At 43.1% G+C, this 18,295-nt stretch overlaps 1 protein-coding gene across 1 annotated transcript in view; it reads left to right on the plus strand.

Moving 5' to 3' along the window:
* The window catches only part of LOC141104404 (myeloblastin-like), a 37,205-nt gene extending 21,405 nt beyond the window's left edge, over positions 1 to 15,800 (plus strand). The window contains exons 3-5 of the mRNA XM_073594053.1: positions 12,964 to 13,105; positions 13,213 to 13,446; positions 15,510 to 15,800. Of these exons, the coding sequence (XP_073450154.1) occupies positions 12,964 to 13,105; positions 13,213 to 13,446; positions 15,510 to 15,659 (526 nt within the window). The 3' untranslated portion in view covers positions 15,660 to 15,800. The remainder of the gene's footprint in view (positions 1 to 12,963; positions 13,106 to 13,212; positions 13,447 to 15,509) is intronic.
* The last annotated feature ends 2,495 nt before the right edge of the window (positions 15,801 to 18,295 follow it).

Consider the following 18,295-nt stretch of genomic DNA (forward strand, 5'->3'; position numbering starts at 1 on the left):
GACCACCGGTTGCAGCCAGGAGGGCTGGTGAGTTACATGTGCAACCAGGAGGACTGGAGAGGCATGCCAGAGAGGACCGAGAGGAAACAGTCAGAGCTTGGCATGGAGCCAGTTGGGAGGATTGCAATGTCATGGGCAGTGAAGTCGGGCAGCTGCAGCCAGGAGGGCTGGCAGGGCCTGAAGAGGACTAACTGGAAGCAGTAGTCCACCTATAGGACAGATGGCACAAATGACTTTCTATTTTCTGCTACACCATAGGGGACTGTGGTCCCTGCCTGCAAAGGGCAAGTTACTTAGGCCTGGCTGAGCCAATGTCAGGCCTAAATATGTGCTAGCTGCTCCTGGGAGATCAAAAGTTGTGCAGGAGGGAGAGAGAGAGAGCAATAGTCCGCAAGCAAGCAGATCGGGCCTATCCCAGGGGCATCTGGCTGCCAGGCTGTTAGAGGGCCTATACAGAAGTAAGAGGGCAGCACAGGGTTGGGACTTCAGCTGGCAGTCCAACCGAAAGTGATGGTTCTGTCAGCTGGAGAACCTGTCAGTGGTCGGAGGTAGAAGGGAAGCTGTCGCTTCCACCTTTACCAGCGACCACAGTGAGTAACTGAAGAAAGTACCAGTAACCATAATCTCACCGAACAGGCACAGTGGAGAATCAGGAAACTTCAGGCGGTGATCAAGTCAGGGACCCAACCCGCAGAGGAGACGCATGCAGGGCAGTCTTGTGAGTCAAGCCAGGGACCTCGCCGGCTAGCAGGGGTGAAGCTTGAGAAGTATCTGGAGTGTCAAGCTAGGGGCTCAGCAGGAAAGCATGGGTGACGATTGAGGGGGATAGCACCGCCAACCTTGGAGGAGCTCAAGGGATTCAGAGTCAGTGAATCAGAGGGTCTAGTGAGAGACCGGAAGCTCAGTGTTGAAAAACTACAAGAGGCTGTTGTAGTGGAGCTGAAAGAACTGTTACGTCTGAGTTAGGAACTGTTAAAGGACTGTTGGCGTAGAAAACAGCATTCCTGCATGTGCAGAAGTGGTGCCTTGCTGTGGCCTTTCCCTGCACGTCTGTCTTCCTATTAAAGTATGCCATTTGAATCTATAATTAGTTAAGGGTTACCTGGCCCTAACCTTCTCTCCCCCAAAAATACATAAAGGACTGTCAAAAGAAAAAAAACCTCTTTTACATCCAAGAAGTGTCTGGCGTCCAATGATTTTCACCATCTTTGCTCCCACTATGCCTTACAACCCACTACATATTGAAGGATGTCAGTTATCTTTGGCCTTGGAGGTCTTGGAGCTCATTGGACTGGACAAGGCCGGAGACCTTGCTACATTTGGCGCCCAACGTGGGGCTAAGGCATTGTCCTTGCAGCAGTCGCCCATAGCAACCGTCTTCAGCTCCATCGGGATTTCGTCTGGCTTCGTGGGAAGGTGGCAAATAACATTTACCCTTCTTATAGATTGTGTTGTCATGTGTACTGTCAATGTGGGGAAGAACCACCAAGTCTCATTGCTCAGGGGAGAGGATCAGCCTGGTCTTTTGACACTTCCCGCCAGTGCCAGGGTTAATATAGACTCCAAAATGGACTCCATTACAGTTTTGGCACGCTGCAGCCAGAAGAAGGCAGGCGCCACATTTCTCAAAGAACTTTTGCACCAATCCCTTGGCAGGGGGAGGAGTCTCCGCTGTGCAGAGGAGGAAAAGGAAGTGCTGTCATGTGTGTCTGATTGTGGGTTAGTGAAGAAGATGGGGCAATTCTGGAGCACAATGGTGGATTGGACAATTTATCTTTCTGGTGTTGATCTTGACTGGAGTCGGTAGAAGGGCGTTCTGACTGACACCGGAGTGCGTTATACAACGGAAGGTCAACTTGCCCTGTACATGGCCGGAGACTACGAGGTGCTGGGACTGATTTGTGAAAGGTGTTCTGGTCTGACCCCACAGCTGAGGCCTTGGATTAGATGTGGATGCTGTGGGAAGCATCTGTTGGAGGCTGTCTCTTCAATGCAGCCACGAGGATTATGCAAGTAGACCAAGACTGGGGCGTTGCTGTCCCGGCTAGGAGTGATGTCCAGAGCTCATCTGTCATCACACACCTCAGGCAGAAAGTTGCCGACATTGCATTAGTGACCACCCCAGGACCCAGCGCTCCAGTCATACCTATAGGCCGAGGTCGGGCCTAGTCGCTCGCTTTGATGTCTGACCTATCCGAGAGGAAAACACTGGGGCCAGGTAATCCAGTGACCGTGAAAGGGGATGCTCTATGGGTGCCCGCAGATGCGGTATTCTTGCCTAACTATATACTGGCTATAGAATGTTCCACTATTGCAGAGCCCGATGCTCTGTTTGATGGACTACCTGAACCCGGGAATGGTGCCTTGTCTGGTACTGAAGAGTGGAGTGACAGTGATGAGGACCTAAGGTGGGGGATGGCGGAAGAATGCCAGGAACGCTGGATTCCTAAAATCACCCGCTATTGTGGTGGGGTGTTTAGCACCACATGCCCCATGTGTAAGGATCTAAATCAGGTGTCAAAACCCGTATACCCTGCTCTCAGAGTCTGGGACAAGGAGGCACAAATGGCTGAGGAAGATAAAGGAACAGTATTGTAAAGTCGTTATCGTGTGTTGCATCGGAAAGACTGTATCTTGCATTGTTTACTTCCAAATCTTAAGGTAAGAAATGTTTCACTATTGGCAGAGCTACAAAAGTTCCACTGCCTTAAGAATCTTATGAGTATATGAGTATGTCATTACCCTGGAAATACAGCAGAGAGACGGTGATTAAGGGCTCCCTTGTTACCGGATCTATACCTGTTCGTGAACTAATCCAAATAATGCCAGTTCTACCAAAAGTTTGGGTGCTAAACACCCCACCACAATAGCGGGTGATTTTAGGAATCCAGCGTTCCTGGCATTCTTCCGCCATCCCCCACCTTAGTTCCTCATCACTGTCACTCCACTCTTCAGTACCAGACAAGGCACCATCCCCGGGTTCAGGTAGTCCATCAAACAGAGCATCGGGCTCTGCAATAGTGGAACATTCTATAGCCAGTATATAGTTAGGCAAGAATACTGCATCTGCGGGCACCCCTAGAGCATCCCCTTTCACGGTCACTGGATTACCTGGCCCCAGTGTTTTCCTCTCGGGTAGGTCAGACATCAAAGCGAGGGACTAGGCCCGACCTCGGCCTATAGGTATGACTGGAGCGCTAGGTCCTGGGGATTCAAAAAACTACCTCTATAGTAGACGTAATGCTGCTATCATGTGGTTGAAAACAGGTATAACAGGGAAATCAAATATATAAAAGCAACATACAGAAAACATAAATATAAAAAGATAATAAAAAATCTATAAAAAAGGAAGAACAGTCTGGGGGTTAAACTGTTGTTAATAAAGGCATTCACATCCCATTCTATGTTCAAACCAAATGGTCTGTAAGATTTTAAACAGAAAATCCACCAGGTCTCCATCTTTGAAATCTCTCTCCTAATATGGCTGCCTCTCCAATGAGGATCAAACTTGTCTATGGCCATAAAAGATGTGCCCTTTGGACTCTTACCATGGCATAGCGCATAGTGTGTAGATAAACTATGGTTCAAGAAGCCCTTACGAATATTTGCCAGGTGCTTCTTGAGCCTAGTTTCCAACTTGCGGATGGTGCGACCCACATAATGTAGGCCGCAAGGGCACGTGATCATATAAACCACGTTCTTAGTCGAACAGGTGATAAAAGATTCTACATCATATGATCGACTAGTAACATTAGAGCTAAAAGTGGTATATTTCCTTTCCTTAAGGCCATTATTTAGACAAACTTCACATTTTCTACAATGATAGTAGCCCCTGAAATCGCAGAAGAAGCTTGGTTTTACTGGGGGTCTAATTATATTTGGAGCTACTTGAAGTTTCAATGGGGGCGCACCTCTATAGGAGACCCTAGGTTGTTCAGGGAGCAAAGGACCTAGTATTCTTTCATTTTTTATAATGCCCCAATGCTTTCTAAAAATCTTTTTAATTGAAAAGTGATGATCTGAGTAGGTGGTATAGAACGAAAAACGAGAGGAAAAATCCCCACCTTCTCTTATTCTGGGCTTCAGCAGGTCTTCTCTATTTTTCAATGCAACATCAGTTATGACCCGATCAAGATCATTGACTGCATAACCTTTCTGTAGGAAGCAAGTCTTCAAAAACTCTGCCTCCTTCAGAAAGTCCTCCTGTAAGGAGCAATTACTCCTTAATCTGAGGAATTGGCTAATAGGAACAGACCTAAGCCATGACTCATGATGGTGGCTGTCCCTCCCTATGTAGCCATTCCTGTCAGTGTCTTTAAAATATGTGGACGTAACAAGTCTATCATTGTCTACCCTGATTTGCAGGCCTAAAAAATGCATGGCAGAGGTGCTGGCCTCATGCTGGAGAATGATGCCCCAATCATTGGAGTTAAGTTCACCAATGAACACATCCAAAGAAGCACCATCTCCTTCCCATAGGAGGAGGACGTCATCAATGTATCGACCCCAGAAGATCAAATTGGTCCTCTGTTGATCATAGATGACATTCTCCTCCCATTTGGCCATAAAAAGATTGGCCATACTTGGTGCAAACTTGGCACCCATCGCCACTCCTCGACCTTGCAAATAATAAGAGCCATTAAACCAAAAATAATTGTGGCTCATGGCAAAGTCGAGGAGGTGGAGAAGGAACTGCCGCTGCAACCTACAGATGCCCGAATCTCTCTCCAAGAAACATTTCATGGCCTCCCTGCCATGACGATGAGAAATGATGGTGTATAAAGAGGCCACGTCCACAGTGGCCAAAATATACCCTTCCTTCCACGTGATCTGTTTCAAAATATTAATGACCTGTGTACTATCCTTAAGGTGAGATGGAGTTTTAAAAACAAGGGGCTGCAAGAAATTATCTATGTATCCTGGAAGTAACAGAATCAATTCCGCTAATAATGGGACGGCCAGGTGGATTTAGGGGGTTCTTATGGACTTTTGGTAAATAATAGATCACCGGGATGTGGGGAGCTACCGGGATCAAGAAAAAATACCCTTATTGAAACCCTCATCTACTATTATATGGTGTTCTCTTTTATATTTTAGAGTCAGATTGCTTCCAAGTGGAAGGTAAGTAGCCGTGTCAGACAAGATTCTGTTCATTTCTTCAACATAGGCAGTATTATCAAGAATGACAATATCGCCCCCCTTGTCAGCCGGGCAAATGGTAATGTCATTTCTCTGTTTAAGGGAATCCAGGCCTCTTTTAAAAACTGCATCCATCCTCTTTTTCTTTTATAGTCAATTTCTCAAGATCTTTAAATACTGGGTCCCTGAAAACTCCCACTAATGGAGCTGAATGGCTCGGAGGATTGAACAGCGATTCATTTGACAGAGTGGTATGTTGAAACTCAGATGGAGCCATAGTCCTATTACGAATAGGATTAGAGATAATATATCTCTGTACATTGATTTTCCGGATATACTTATGGATATCCATATAAGTTTCAAATTTATTTAAGGGGCGGGGAGGGGCAAACTTCAGGCCTTGATTTAGTACAACCTTCTCTTCATAAGAAAGAGAAGCTATACTCAAGTTGAATAGTCCATTGTCTGCTAGACCCTCCTTCTTTTTTGACCTTGTCCTCCTCCCTCCTCTGGTCCCTCGTTTGCTTTTATGCTTCTTTTTAGACTTGATCCCTCCGTGGTAAAAAAATTATCATTATTTACACGATGATTGGTAGATTGGGTAGGTGTATAATGGTAATCTTCCCACTATTCATTACCACCATTGTCCCTTTCATATGCATAGGGAACCCTTGGAGAAAAATTTCCATGTTGTCTCCAAGAGTTATTGAAATGTCCATGTGGGGGTCCTTGTTGAGGATGTTGTACAATGTAACTGTCACTACCTCCATAGCGCTTGTCCTCTCTATAGAGGGGTGCAAACCTATTATGGGTGTCGACAGGCTTATGGTGTAAAGGGTGGCCACCTCCTTTATTGCCCCTTCTGGGGCCTCCTCTACCTCTAGAGTTGTTTTTAGGTGGTTGTCCATGTACAGGTCTGGGAGAATCTAAATTTCTACCTTGGTACGTGGAAGGCTGTAGGGGACCCGGAGTTACTTGTGATTGACCAAGTATTCCCTTAGTCCCAACTACCACCCCCCCATTATTCGTGGTATTAACCTTCTCTATACTCTGCCATCTAAAAACTTTATTGTTCTGGTTCTTTATTGTTCTTATAATCTTCAGTATCGCGAACATATTTATTTTTCTTTTTTGTTTTCTGTTCTGCCTCTTCCTTTTCTAAATGTTTTCTAAGATTATCAGATCTTTTTTTATAGCCCTCTAGGTCTCTAAAAGGGACCAGTTTTTCTCTAATTTTAACAATCTCATCATCAATGTTTGTCAATTTCCTCTTTTTTGCGAGTGTTTAAAAAATCAAGAAGTGCTAATCTTGCCTTGTTGAAATACTGAAACCACTCAGAGGTATCTACATCATCATTGTATGGTGTCAATTCCCATCTCCCATTTAAGTCGCATAAAGATGCCACCAATGTCATTCTGAAGTTCAACAGATTCACTAAATCAGAGGGTCTAGTGAGAGACTGGGAGCACAGTGCTGAAGAACTACAAGAGGCTGTTGTAGTGGAGCTGAAAGAACTGTTACGTTTGAGTTAGGATCTGATGCCATAGGAGACAGCATTCCTGCATGTGCAGAAGTGGCGCCTTGCTGGGGCCTTTCCCTGCACGGCTGTCTTCTTATTGAAGTCTTGGAGTCTGCCAATTGAATCTATAACTACTTAAGGGTGTCCTGGCCCTAACCCTTTTTCCCCCAAAAATACAAAAAGGACTGTCAAAAGAAATAAATACTCTTTTACATCCAAGAAGTGTATGGCGCCCAATGACTTTCACCATCTTTGCACCCACTATGCCTTACAACCCACTACATATTGAAGGATGTTAGCTATCTTTGGCCTTGGAGGTCCTCATTAGACTGGACAAGGCTGGAGACCTTGCTACAAAAATAACAAAAAAACAAGCACATGAACTGTTTTTTGCCTGACAGTGACTGAAGAGTGAACGCCGGGCTGGGCGGACCACTGGGCGGACAGGTGGACCACTACACTCAGCGACTCCTACGGGGGCACCACTACATATGTATAAAAGTATAACCAATGTAATTACAAAAACATTTAATACATAAAAATAAAAAACATGTAAATACATATGTTCCTTACTCTTTTTTCTATAATTTCCACTCCACAAAACTGCCACACCTAAATTGACGAATAATAATTATGATAGTGGACAAAACATGGAACACTATATTAGCAATCCACAAGTGTTTTGACGTTGCAATTTCTCGACGTGTTTGGCAGCTAATAACACTGATTTCTCTGGAATAATATATCATGCACCAAAGAGCTACGTTAGTAAATCCTTATTACAACTTTTCAAAAAGTCCAGATAAAACCGAAATACAAAAATGCCAAAAGGAACCCCCATGCATATCTTGGCAGCAGTTACCCTCATCCCATGTGTAGACCACTGGAGCCAACTAGGCGCACATGGTGACCACCCACAGACAGCTGGCCATGAACAAAAATCCTAAAATTTAAGGTAAAAGGAAAGAGGAGCAAAACAGAAACTCAATCACTGGTCTAATATCATATATTCCTTTTGCGGGAGATAAAGACTAAAGGTGTATTTACACTGTTCTGCCACAGCTTCCCTGCAGTGCAGATGCAGTGCAATGTACCTGCGGTTTGACTTGTGCTTTCCAATACACTTCCATTGGATTGGGCATTCTTGGTGTGTTTTCTGAATTTGCCCCAAAAGTCCTGCATGCTGCATCTTTGGTGCACTTTCAGGAAACACAGCACAAACAACCTAATAGAAGTCTATTGGAAAGCGCAGGTAACCCACATGGAAACCACGGTACACTGCTCGGCACCTGTGCTGCAAGGAAACTGTAGCAAGGTAGTGTGAAAGGGGTCTAAAATAATATATGTCTATTTTTGCACACACCCCTTTTGATGATAGTAGATAATTATCAGAATACACATATCTGTCTGGGTGACGGCCTCATTCCTGTGAGCATAGCATTGCAGTGTCCGAGAAGGAGAGCATTTTAGACACAAATGAAGGAGGATTTGTGTATCCTATAGAACCTTTTCTTTTTAAACTTCTGCACGTCTATGTTCTAACTTGTGTTATTAGAGGTTGTAAACCTTAGAAAAAAAAACAAAGACAAACTGCAAGACAAAGGCATAATCAGCTAGTATGCATCGCATACTAGCTGATTATGAAATACTTACCTTAGAACGATTCCCTGGATCAGCGTCGGCTCTCCTATTTCATTGTGGACATCTTCCACCGAAGTTACTTCCGGGTGCGCGGCTCCGGCGCTGTGACTGGCCGGAGCCACGATGATGTCACTCCCACGCGGGAGCCGCCGGTCACGACAGTACTCCTGAAGAAACGGTACCAGCTGCCCGTTCCTTCAGTGCACATGTGCCGATGACATCGGCAGCAGCGCATATACTGAATATCTGCTAAACTGTGCAAGTTTAGCAGACATTCAAGGTACCTACAGGTAAGCCTTGTTATAGGCTTACCTGTAGGTAAAAGTGGTGTGAAAGGGTTAACAACCACTTTAACTCCTTAGTAGACGCTCACACTTTATGCCATTCAAAACATTACACAAGCCTACATTTCTGAAATTAGTGCAGAGCTACTGAAAAACTACACAAAGTTAAATATATAAAACATGTGTAGCAACCTGAAGTTTAGGCAGGGTTGCTCCTAAATTTACCTGCCAGGGGTAACTTGGCTAATTGTTAGGGATCAATTGATTCTTCCCTAAGTCTGGCATTGCTGCACTTTTCTCTTCTGCCGCTAGGTGGCCAGGGAACTTGGTGGCTTTAGATACAAGAAGGGCAGTGCAAGGTCAGATTATGGGTATATGGGGAATCTCAGTCAGTGGGCAGGGATTTTCATGAATCCCTTGGCCTGTTGGGAGAGCCTATATATTTGGGTGAAGTCAGGTGATCTGTGTTCTGTGCCACCTGGATGGCTGTCTGGGTGGATGTGCATTGTTTTGCCCGGGCTGCTAGGCTGGAGTTTGGGCCTATCCTGGGCACATCTGGCTGCTAGGCTGTCTGTGGGCCTATCCAGAAGCAAGAGAGCAGCGCAGGGTTGGGATTGCTGCTTGCAGTCCAACCAGAAGTGACAGTTCTGCTGGCTGGAGAACCTGTTGTGGTCGGAGGTAGAGGGGAAGCTGTCGCCACTAAGGGACCAACCACATTATTACCAGGACCACAGTGAGTAGCTGAAGCAAGTACCAGAGCAGTATCCTCACCAACCAGGGACGGTGAAGAATCGGGAAACTTCAGTGGGTATCAACCAAGGGACCCAGTTAGCGGAGGTGACGCTTGCAGGGCAGCCTTGTGTGTCAAGCCAGGGACCGAGCAGGCCAGTGGGGTGAAGAGCTTGAGAAGTATTTTGAGTGTCAAGCTAGAGACCCAGCAGAGAGGCGGGGGTGACGCTTGAGGAAGATACTACCGTGAAGATTGGAGGAGCTCACGGGAATCAATGGCAGTGAATCATCTAGTCTAGTGAGAGAGACTGGGAGCTCAATGGGCTGAAGAACTACGAGAATTGATTTAGTGGTGCGAAGGAACTGTTAAAGACTGTTGCCATAGGAGACAGCATTCCTAGACATGGAAATGTGGCGTCTTGCTGGATGTTTTTTCCTGCATGGCTGTCCTCCTGTTGAAGTCTCGGAGTCTGCCAATTAACATTGCAACTACCTAAGGGTGTCCTGGCCCTAACCCTCTCTCCCAAAGTTCTGTTAAGAGAAAAAAATTATATTTTGCATTCAAGAAGTGTCTGGCGCCCAATGAATCTACCTTGCATTACACCCACTATGCCTTCCAACCCACCACATACAGAAGGATGTCAGCTATCTCTGGCCCTGGAGGTTCTCATTAGACTGAAGGAGGCCTGGGACCTTGCTACACATGCTTGTATGGCAACCCTCTCACCCAAAAAATATTAACGTGCTAAAAATTATGTGCGATAAGGTCCAAAAGTACCAGGCAATCTCCACTTGTCTCCACCGCCACTCAAAGCAAAGCAAAGCATGAACACTACACAGTGCTCACCATTTAAAAAATCTATTTTTTTAAAACCAATTTCAATAAAAAGCTCACTCACATTCTTTTGTGCAGCAAAAGATTGCCGCTCCAGTCTCTCAAATCTGTAACAAGATACCCGCCCTAGTAGAACTCACAGGTGCTGGCTCTGCACAAGCTTGAGGAAAGAAAAGGATCCTGGACGGCCGCACACCATAGAAGGCATCTTTATTATTATGAAGAAGTAAAATCCAAATGCAGTCACTTCATGTACAGGGAAAAACAGGAAAAATAGCTAACGCGTTTCACACCCTATTATGGCGCTCATTCATAGCTAAATGACTAAAGTTTGATCATGGGTATATATAGAGACTTCAGGTTTTGATAGCCAATCAAAAAATGGTCTCAAAAGGAGACCTGCCCCACAATCAAACTGGCATTATTATATCATCATATTATTATATTATTTTGCCTTCAAACTTTGATTCAAAATTCAACTTCATATCCCAGGTGTCTCCTATCTCTTGGGTGTTGTCCTAGAGTTTGATTGCGTGGGCAGGTCTCCTTTTGAGACCATTTTTTTAAAATCATTATCGATTCCAAGAAAAAAGAGCTGGATTGCATACAAGGTGAAATGGTCCTAATTCAAAAAGAGCTTACAGAACAACAAAACAGGCCCAGCTTTACAGATCTCGATGGCCAACTTAATAGAAGTTTGGAAAAATTGGAAAGGAGTGTCATTGCTACCAAAAAAGAAAAACGCATGAGAGACCAAATCGATTATGACACCGACAATGTCTACATATGGATGGAGCCAATATTCCATCCAGGTCGTCAGCGGAGATCCTCATCTAAAAAAAAGGGGAGCTTTTCAGACACCGAGGGAGAACCAGCCTATGATACCATGGCACTGACAGGATCAGATTCATCCCCAGACACCAGTTTAGATACTAATCATACACACACGGGACACAACAAGAGATCCAGAAGAAAGAAAGGAAAACGAGGAGGGAAGGTCAAAGACACCGAAAAAATAAGTGAGAGTCGCTATCAGCTGCGAAGACGGAAATAACCCAGAGTTTCAATGTGGTAAATTATCTGAAAGACTGTTATCGGCCACAGACATTACATTGCTTTCAAGGGGTTTAAACTTCTGCCCCTCTAACCACTTTAATTTATTTGGAACAATTCTAGATGTGAATAGACTGACTAGGTTGTTAACACTACAGAAACATTATTTTTCTGAAACAGAAGATTCGGATACTTCCTTGCCAGCAGATCAGTCATCAATTGGTGAGTCTATCCCTTCTTAATCTTTCAAAGATGTATGTGCCTTAATGGACCTCACTCACTTGGCTATTGAATCAGATATAAACATGGATGATAATGATGTTTGTTGCAGTTCAGTATCATTTAAGATGAAATCTGATTTCTATCCAGTGAGTTCTAGAGGCAAAGACATGGACACATATCAGACTCTGGTTGAAAGGGATTTGACTTTGTTGGCACGGAATATTTAAAAAAAAATCAGTTGATAATTTGTCTGTTGATGGGAAAATTTCTATTGAAAAGTTACGTAAAGATGACAGTATAGTTATCAAAAGTGCAGATAAGGGGGGTTCGGTAGTTGTCATGAATGCGGCCACATATAGAGATGAGGCCATGCGACAACTATCGGGCACAACTACCTATTGCAAATTAAGGGGCGACCCTACTGATTCATTTACGGCAGAGCTCTCCTCACTGTTGGATCGAGCTGTCCTAATGGGTTTATTCACACAAAAAGAGAAGGAGATGTTTATACCTATGTTTCCAGTTATGCCAATCTTTCACCATCTCCCTAAATTACAGGTAGACCGATCGTGGCAGGTATAGACTCACTAAATGAGAGATTGGGTGGACCAGCAGCTGCAACCATTGGTAGTGGAGCTGCCAGGTCACCTCCGTGACACCAAGCAACTTTTATCTAAACTCAATTGTTTAACATGGAATGAAGATTACAGTTGGATAATAACATATTGATTGATAAATGTCAGTATTGATTCCCATAACATTCCACATACATGCGTGTCTATCTTGATACTTTTGCCTAAATTCATCCAGCACATGACGTAATGCTCCCTGGTTTATATTCGTATGTGGCTATGTTTCACTTCCTTCCCTTTCGATATTCGATTCTCTGATTTTCTGATTCATTATCAGATTTTTTGATTTTTCCATGTTTCTGCAATTTTTTTGTAATACTTTGTAATTTTGCGACTTGTATAATTTCAGTAGGTTTTGCATTTTCATGAATTTTGTTTATCATTATTTACACACAGGTTTCCTTCGAGATTATTTATCATTTACAATTTGAAAATTAATGTTGCTATTTTTCAGTATTGTTTTAGTATTTATCATGGTCTTTATCCCAAGGTTATGGATGTACACAGTGGGAGAAGTTGAACAATGAGAATAATGAAAATAATCATGTTTACACCGCTCCTAAAGCGCCCCTGCCCATTGAAATCAATGGTCAGCGCCGCCGAAGCGCCGCAGCAGCGGCACTTTGCCAACGCTTTTAACCTTTTTTCATCCGCTAGCGGGGGTTAAAAGCGCCCCGCTAGCAGCAGAAAATCGCTGCTAAAACGACGGTAGAGCACCGCTAAAAATAGCGGCGCTTTATCGCCGACACCTGGGCGCTGTGTGAGAGTACACTAAACGTTTTTATTCTGTTTATGATATGGACCACACCATTATTGTGCCATCTCAGTATCCAGCATGAACTCACAATATGTCACAATATATGTATCATATGTATTATGTTGTACTTTCATTCTTCTCTCATTCCTAGGAACCCATCTCAAGTGACTATAGTATTAGGGGCTCATTCTCTCCGTAGTAATGAGGATTCTAAACAAACCTTTAGGATCGCACAAGTTTTTGAAAATGGCTTCAATCCCCAAACTTTGTCGAATGACATCCTTATATTAAGAGTGAGTATAATGGCAGTTAATATAATGTGTGATAAAATATTGCAATGGCAACCACTCTTTCTTGCAAACTGGCTCCAGAATGATAAATCCTTCTGTTCTCTGTTCAGCTTGACAGGGCCGCATCTCTGAACTCCAGAGTGAAAGTAGTAAATCTACCCCGTGTAAATGAGACAGTCCCCGCTGGGACACAATGTGTGACGTCTGGATGGGGACGCCTAGGGACTCAATCAAGGGCTTCAGACCTCCTGCAGGAGCTTAATGTAACTGTGACCAGCAGAGACTTGTGCCGTCCAAACAACATTTGCACTGGAGTATTCATGAGACAGGCGGGCATATGCTTTGTGAGTAAAAACTAACAGTTAAAGTATATGTAAACCCTTATGTTGTAAAACAACCTATTCAGTTTAAAATATACATGAAAGGCAAAGTATTAGTGTATACATATAAAAAACATTATAAATACCTTTGATCACATAACCTTTGCTCTCAGCTGCAAAGGATCTTAAAGAGCTGAGGGAGGAGAAACAGCAGCACACTGATCTTCTCAGTGAATGGCTGTAGAAGGGGGGCGTCAGGACAAGTCTGATTATAGGAGGAGAGCAATTTGAGTTCTCAGCCCAGCACAGACTGACCACACTGTGCTCTCATGCCTAGTGTGGTCAGTTTTAATAGGAAAGCAGAGGGACTGGCAGGATAACCAGCTTTTTCACACAAGCAATACAAAGAAAACAGGATATTTTTTCAAACAAGTACATGGCACATATCAGGAATATAAAATTCTGGGTTGAAATAATTTTTAAAGAGAAAGTAAACCCTGATGGGTTTTACTTCCTCTTTATTCCCCTGAAAAGTAAAAGCATAATGGGCTCGTATGCATCGCATACGAGCCCATTATGTGGCACTTACCGGCAAACGAACCCAGCGATGTCCCACCGTTGGAAGCATCCATCTTCGCCCCTCTTCCTTCCGGGGCCGCGGACTCCGCCTCTGTGACTGACTGGAGCATGCACTGGGGAAGAAACAGCACAGAGGGCTGTTTCTTATCTGAGCATGCGCCTTTGACCTCATCGGCGCACTACAAAGTAAATATCTCCTAAACGCCGCATGTTTAGGAGATATTTTCAGTACATATAGGTAATCCTTATTATAGACTTACCTATATGTAAAAATGTCTCAGGGGGGTTTACAACCACTTTAATAATAATAATAATAGTAATCCCCTGGAAACCAGAAACCAGGAGCCAAATTTGTCCGCAGACCAACACTGATTGTATGGTAAGCCTGTCACAACATGGGCAATTCTGGATGAGAAAAAAAACACATGACCGTCAGTTATTGTAGGAGTAGTCAGTTATATGCAAAACTTATGCCGCGTACACACGAGCGGAATTTCCGACAGAAAAAGTCAGATGGGAGCTTTTCATATTATATTCCAACCGTGTGTATGCCCCATTGGACTTTTTCTGTCGAAAATTGACATAGACTTAGATAGAGAACATGTTCTATATTTTTCCGACGGAACAAATTCCTATCGGCAAAACCACTTATCTGTATGCTGTTCCGACGCACCAAAATGACGCATGCTCTGAAGTAAGTACGAGATGGAAGCTATTGGCTACTGGCTATTGAACTTCCTTTTTCTAGTCCCATCATACGTGTTGTACATAACCGCATTCTGGACGGTCAGAATTTGGTGTGATCATGTGTATGCAAGACAGCTTAAGCGGAATTCCATTGGAAATCCGTCGTAAAAACCTTCAGAGTTTATTCCAACGGCAAAACCGGTCATGTGTACAGGGCATTACAGTAACACAGGTTTACGTTAAGGGCCAAAGATCACCCAAATTTCAGGGATGCATTATAATTCACTTTGGGAAAACTAGAGGAAAGCAAATATGTCTGTTTTGCATTCCACCTATTGTTACTGTCCAGATGTCCTTCTTAGTGCTCATTTTGAGAAAGCATTAGCATCTAATCACTGAGGCTAGATTCATACCTATTACACTAGGATGCATTGACAGCATATTAAATGGGCTGCCAACCCCCCTGTGCAGCCAAAAATGCACATGAAACTTTTTCAAGGATGCAATGCAGGATATAAAAGCACTGGTGCTTTATCTTAGTACATTGCATGCATGGTTGTGTACATGTGTATTCGCTGAAATGCAGTAGTGTGGTTCCAACTTTTCTGTGGGCTAGACAGATGCACTGACAGAGGCTGGGGGGGGGGCTGTGGGTGCACTGTTTGCCCCGCCCCCCACCAGCTGCCACTGCTTATAGCAGTTTTTAAGCTTCATAAAAATAATTGAATATTTACAAATTACTTTATGTAATGATACCTCTATGAATAAAACATTGGAATAACCATACCATTTTGACATGTGTTCTTAATTTTCTTTTTCAGGGTGACTCTGGGGGTCCACTTGTATGCAATGGGGTGATTCAGGGAATTTCATCTTTTATAATTAGAAGCTGTGGAAGTGGAGTGGCTCCCGATTTCTTTGCACGAGTAGCATTGTTTCGAAACTTTATTGATGGTGCCATCAATAGATGACACAGCAGAATAAGCCTCATTCATTTATAGCCTTCCAGAATGAATTGCCGCTGTTGGATATATCGTTCTTGCTTATGTGCACCCTTCTATTTCGCTACTTTCTCAAATCAATTGTCAAATAAACTTTTCAAGCTATTCATATTTGTGGCTCACTGACTGACTTACTGTATAGAATGGGTTAATTTGACCTGAGTTTCTAGCTCAAGCTACCTATCATGGCTAGTATGTGAGGACTCTTTCTTTGTTGATTGAATTAAGAGATCTTGTTGCTTGATTTCTCAAGAAATTAAAAAAAAGTTAGTGGATCAATCAGCTGATCAGCTTCTTTCCATAAATAAAATATCTTTTTGATAAAACACATAGGGGTTGATTTACTAAAGGCAAATCCACTTTGCACTACAAGTGCACTCAAGTGCACTTGGAAGTGCAGCCGCTTTAGATCTGAGGGGAAGATCTAAAATGAGGGGAAGCTCTGCTGATTTTATCATCCAATCATGTACAAGCAAAAATGCTGTTTTTTATTTTTCTTGCATGTCCCCCTCAGATCTACAGCGACTGCATTTCCAAGTGCACTTGCAGTGCAATTGTAGTGAAAAGTGGATTTGCCTTTAGTAAATCAACCCCATAGCCCGTGTAATGGATTTAGAAAAAAAAATGTGCACGTGTGTTGCACTGTCAAATTACCTATGTACTATAGAGTTGGGCAATGTTTGGGATCATCACCTTCCCATGTATGACCTGTGCCTGGATCACAACATCAGACTTTTGTTTTCAGAACAAATAAAAGAGGAAACCACCGCGCTATATGATCTATACAAAAAAGAACAATCAAGCAAATAAATAATTGACAGGCAATTGAAAAAAGAGCAGCCGCTTATATGTGAGATACACACACTATACAGTAAATAAACAAAAAGAAGCAGCGCTATGATTTAAATAATATAGGTAGAATCTCAAGTAGTGAATAGTGATAAATAAAACTCATAAACAATCAAGTGACAAAATAAAGTCCAATAAATGGAAGAAAATCTTCAAAGGTGCAATGGATAAACCGGACAACTAAGTCCCTTATAGGCAAACACAGATGGGGCTGGATGGACCTTCACCACACCACAGTGTTACGAATAAAATGGGCGCTTACCAAATGGCAAGCTTAAAAAGCTTGTGACCTTAACCCGGTCGGGGCCTTTAGTGAGATGGGAACACCGTTTAGACACTTCCTCAGACCGTAGATAGCTCACTATCTTCCACAAAAAGAGCCCAGGATGCAGAGAGGGCTATGCCCATAACCTACAGTTGTTCTCACAAACAATGCCCCAAAAAAGAAGGAAGAGCAACATAGCGTAATCCTGGATGGATATTTATTTAAAAGACATTAAAAATACACTTACAGTGTGTAGAGTAAAAAACAGCATGGAAAGCCGGCCGGCTAGCACGAACACCCGTCCTACAGACGTCAGCACGCTGACGTGCTGACGTGCCGTATCCACCGTCTGTAGGACGGGTGTTCGTGCTAGCCGGCCGGCTTTCCATGCTGTTTTTTACTCTACACACTGTAAGTGTATTTTTAATGTCTTTTAAATAAATATCCATCCAGGATTACGCTATGTTGCTCTTCCTTCTTTTTTGGGGCATTGTTTGTGAGAACAACTGTAGGTTATGGGCATAGCCCTCTCTGCATCCTGGGCTCTTTTTGTGGAAGATAGTGAGCTATCTACGGTCTGAGGAAGTGTCTAAACGGTGTTCCCATCTCACTAAAGGCCCCGACCGGGTTAAGGTCACAAGCTTTTTAAGCTTGCCATTTGGTAAGCGCCCATTTTATTCGTAACACTGTGGTGTGGTGAAGGTCCATCCAGCCCCATCTGTGTTTGCCTATAAGGGACTTAGTTGTCCGGTTTATCCATTGCACCTTTGAAGATTTTCTTCCATTTATTGGACTTTATTTTGTCACTTGATTGTTTATGAGTTTTATTTATCACTATTCACTACTTGAGATTCTACCTATATTATTTAAATCATAGCGCTGCTTCTTTTTGTTTATTTGTTTTCAGAACAATCTGCTAGTATTCCTGCCAGTAAAATCTGATATCCTATCCACAGCCAATATTATATCTTATATTATATCTATATCTCACTGTGTCTTCCTGCAGATGATCTTTATACATTACCATGCCTTGTAATGTGTCTGTGTGGGGAAGGTGCTATCCTAGTAGAAGAGGTAGGGCTTTATTTCCTTATGCCAGCAAAGAGATCAGTAAGCAGCACAACAGCGACATAATTAAAACACACTAATGAGATATACAGCTATGAGGTTGGAAGCACAGAAGTGCCTAGGCACACTCAAATACCAGGAAGCAAACTGTTATTTTCCAGGACAAATTCAAGACAAAGGGTACATTATGAGTTTACTGCTTGGACACAGTTCGCTCTTTAGATTTTCCCTATAACAAGCTAAAGCCTTGTACACATGATCAGATTTTTGGACGTCCTAATGTCCGTTTATTGTGGCATGCTAGTCTCATGTCGAAAGTGAAGTGGATTCTCACCATATGAAAATTCTTGTGCCACAGAATTCAACTTCAGAAATGATGTAATGTGTTGAATTGTTTGTATGTATTCTTTCATTTCTGAGCATG

This window comes from Aquarana catesbeiana, linkage group LG01 (genome assembly GCF_042186555.1).
Source record: "Aquarana catesbeiana isolate 2022-GZ linkage group LG01, ASM4218655v1, whole genome shotgun sequence".
NCBI lineage: Eukaryota > Metazoa > Chordata > Amphibia > Anura > Ranidae > Aquarana > Aquarana catesbeiana.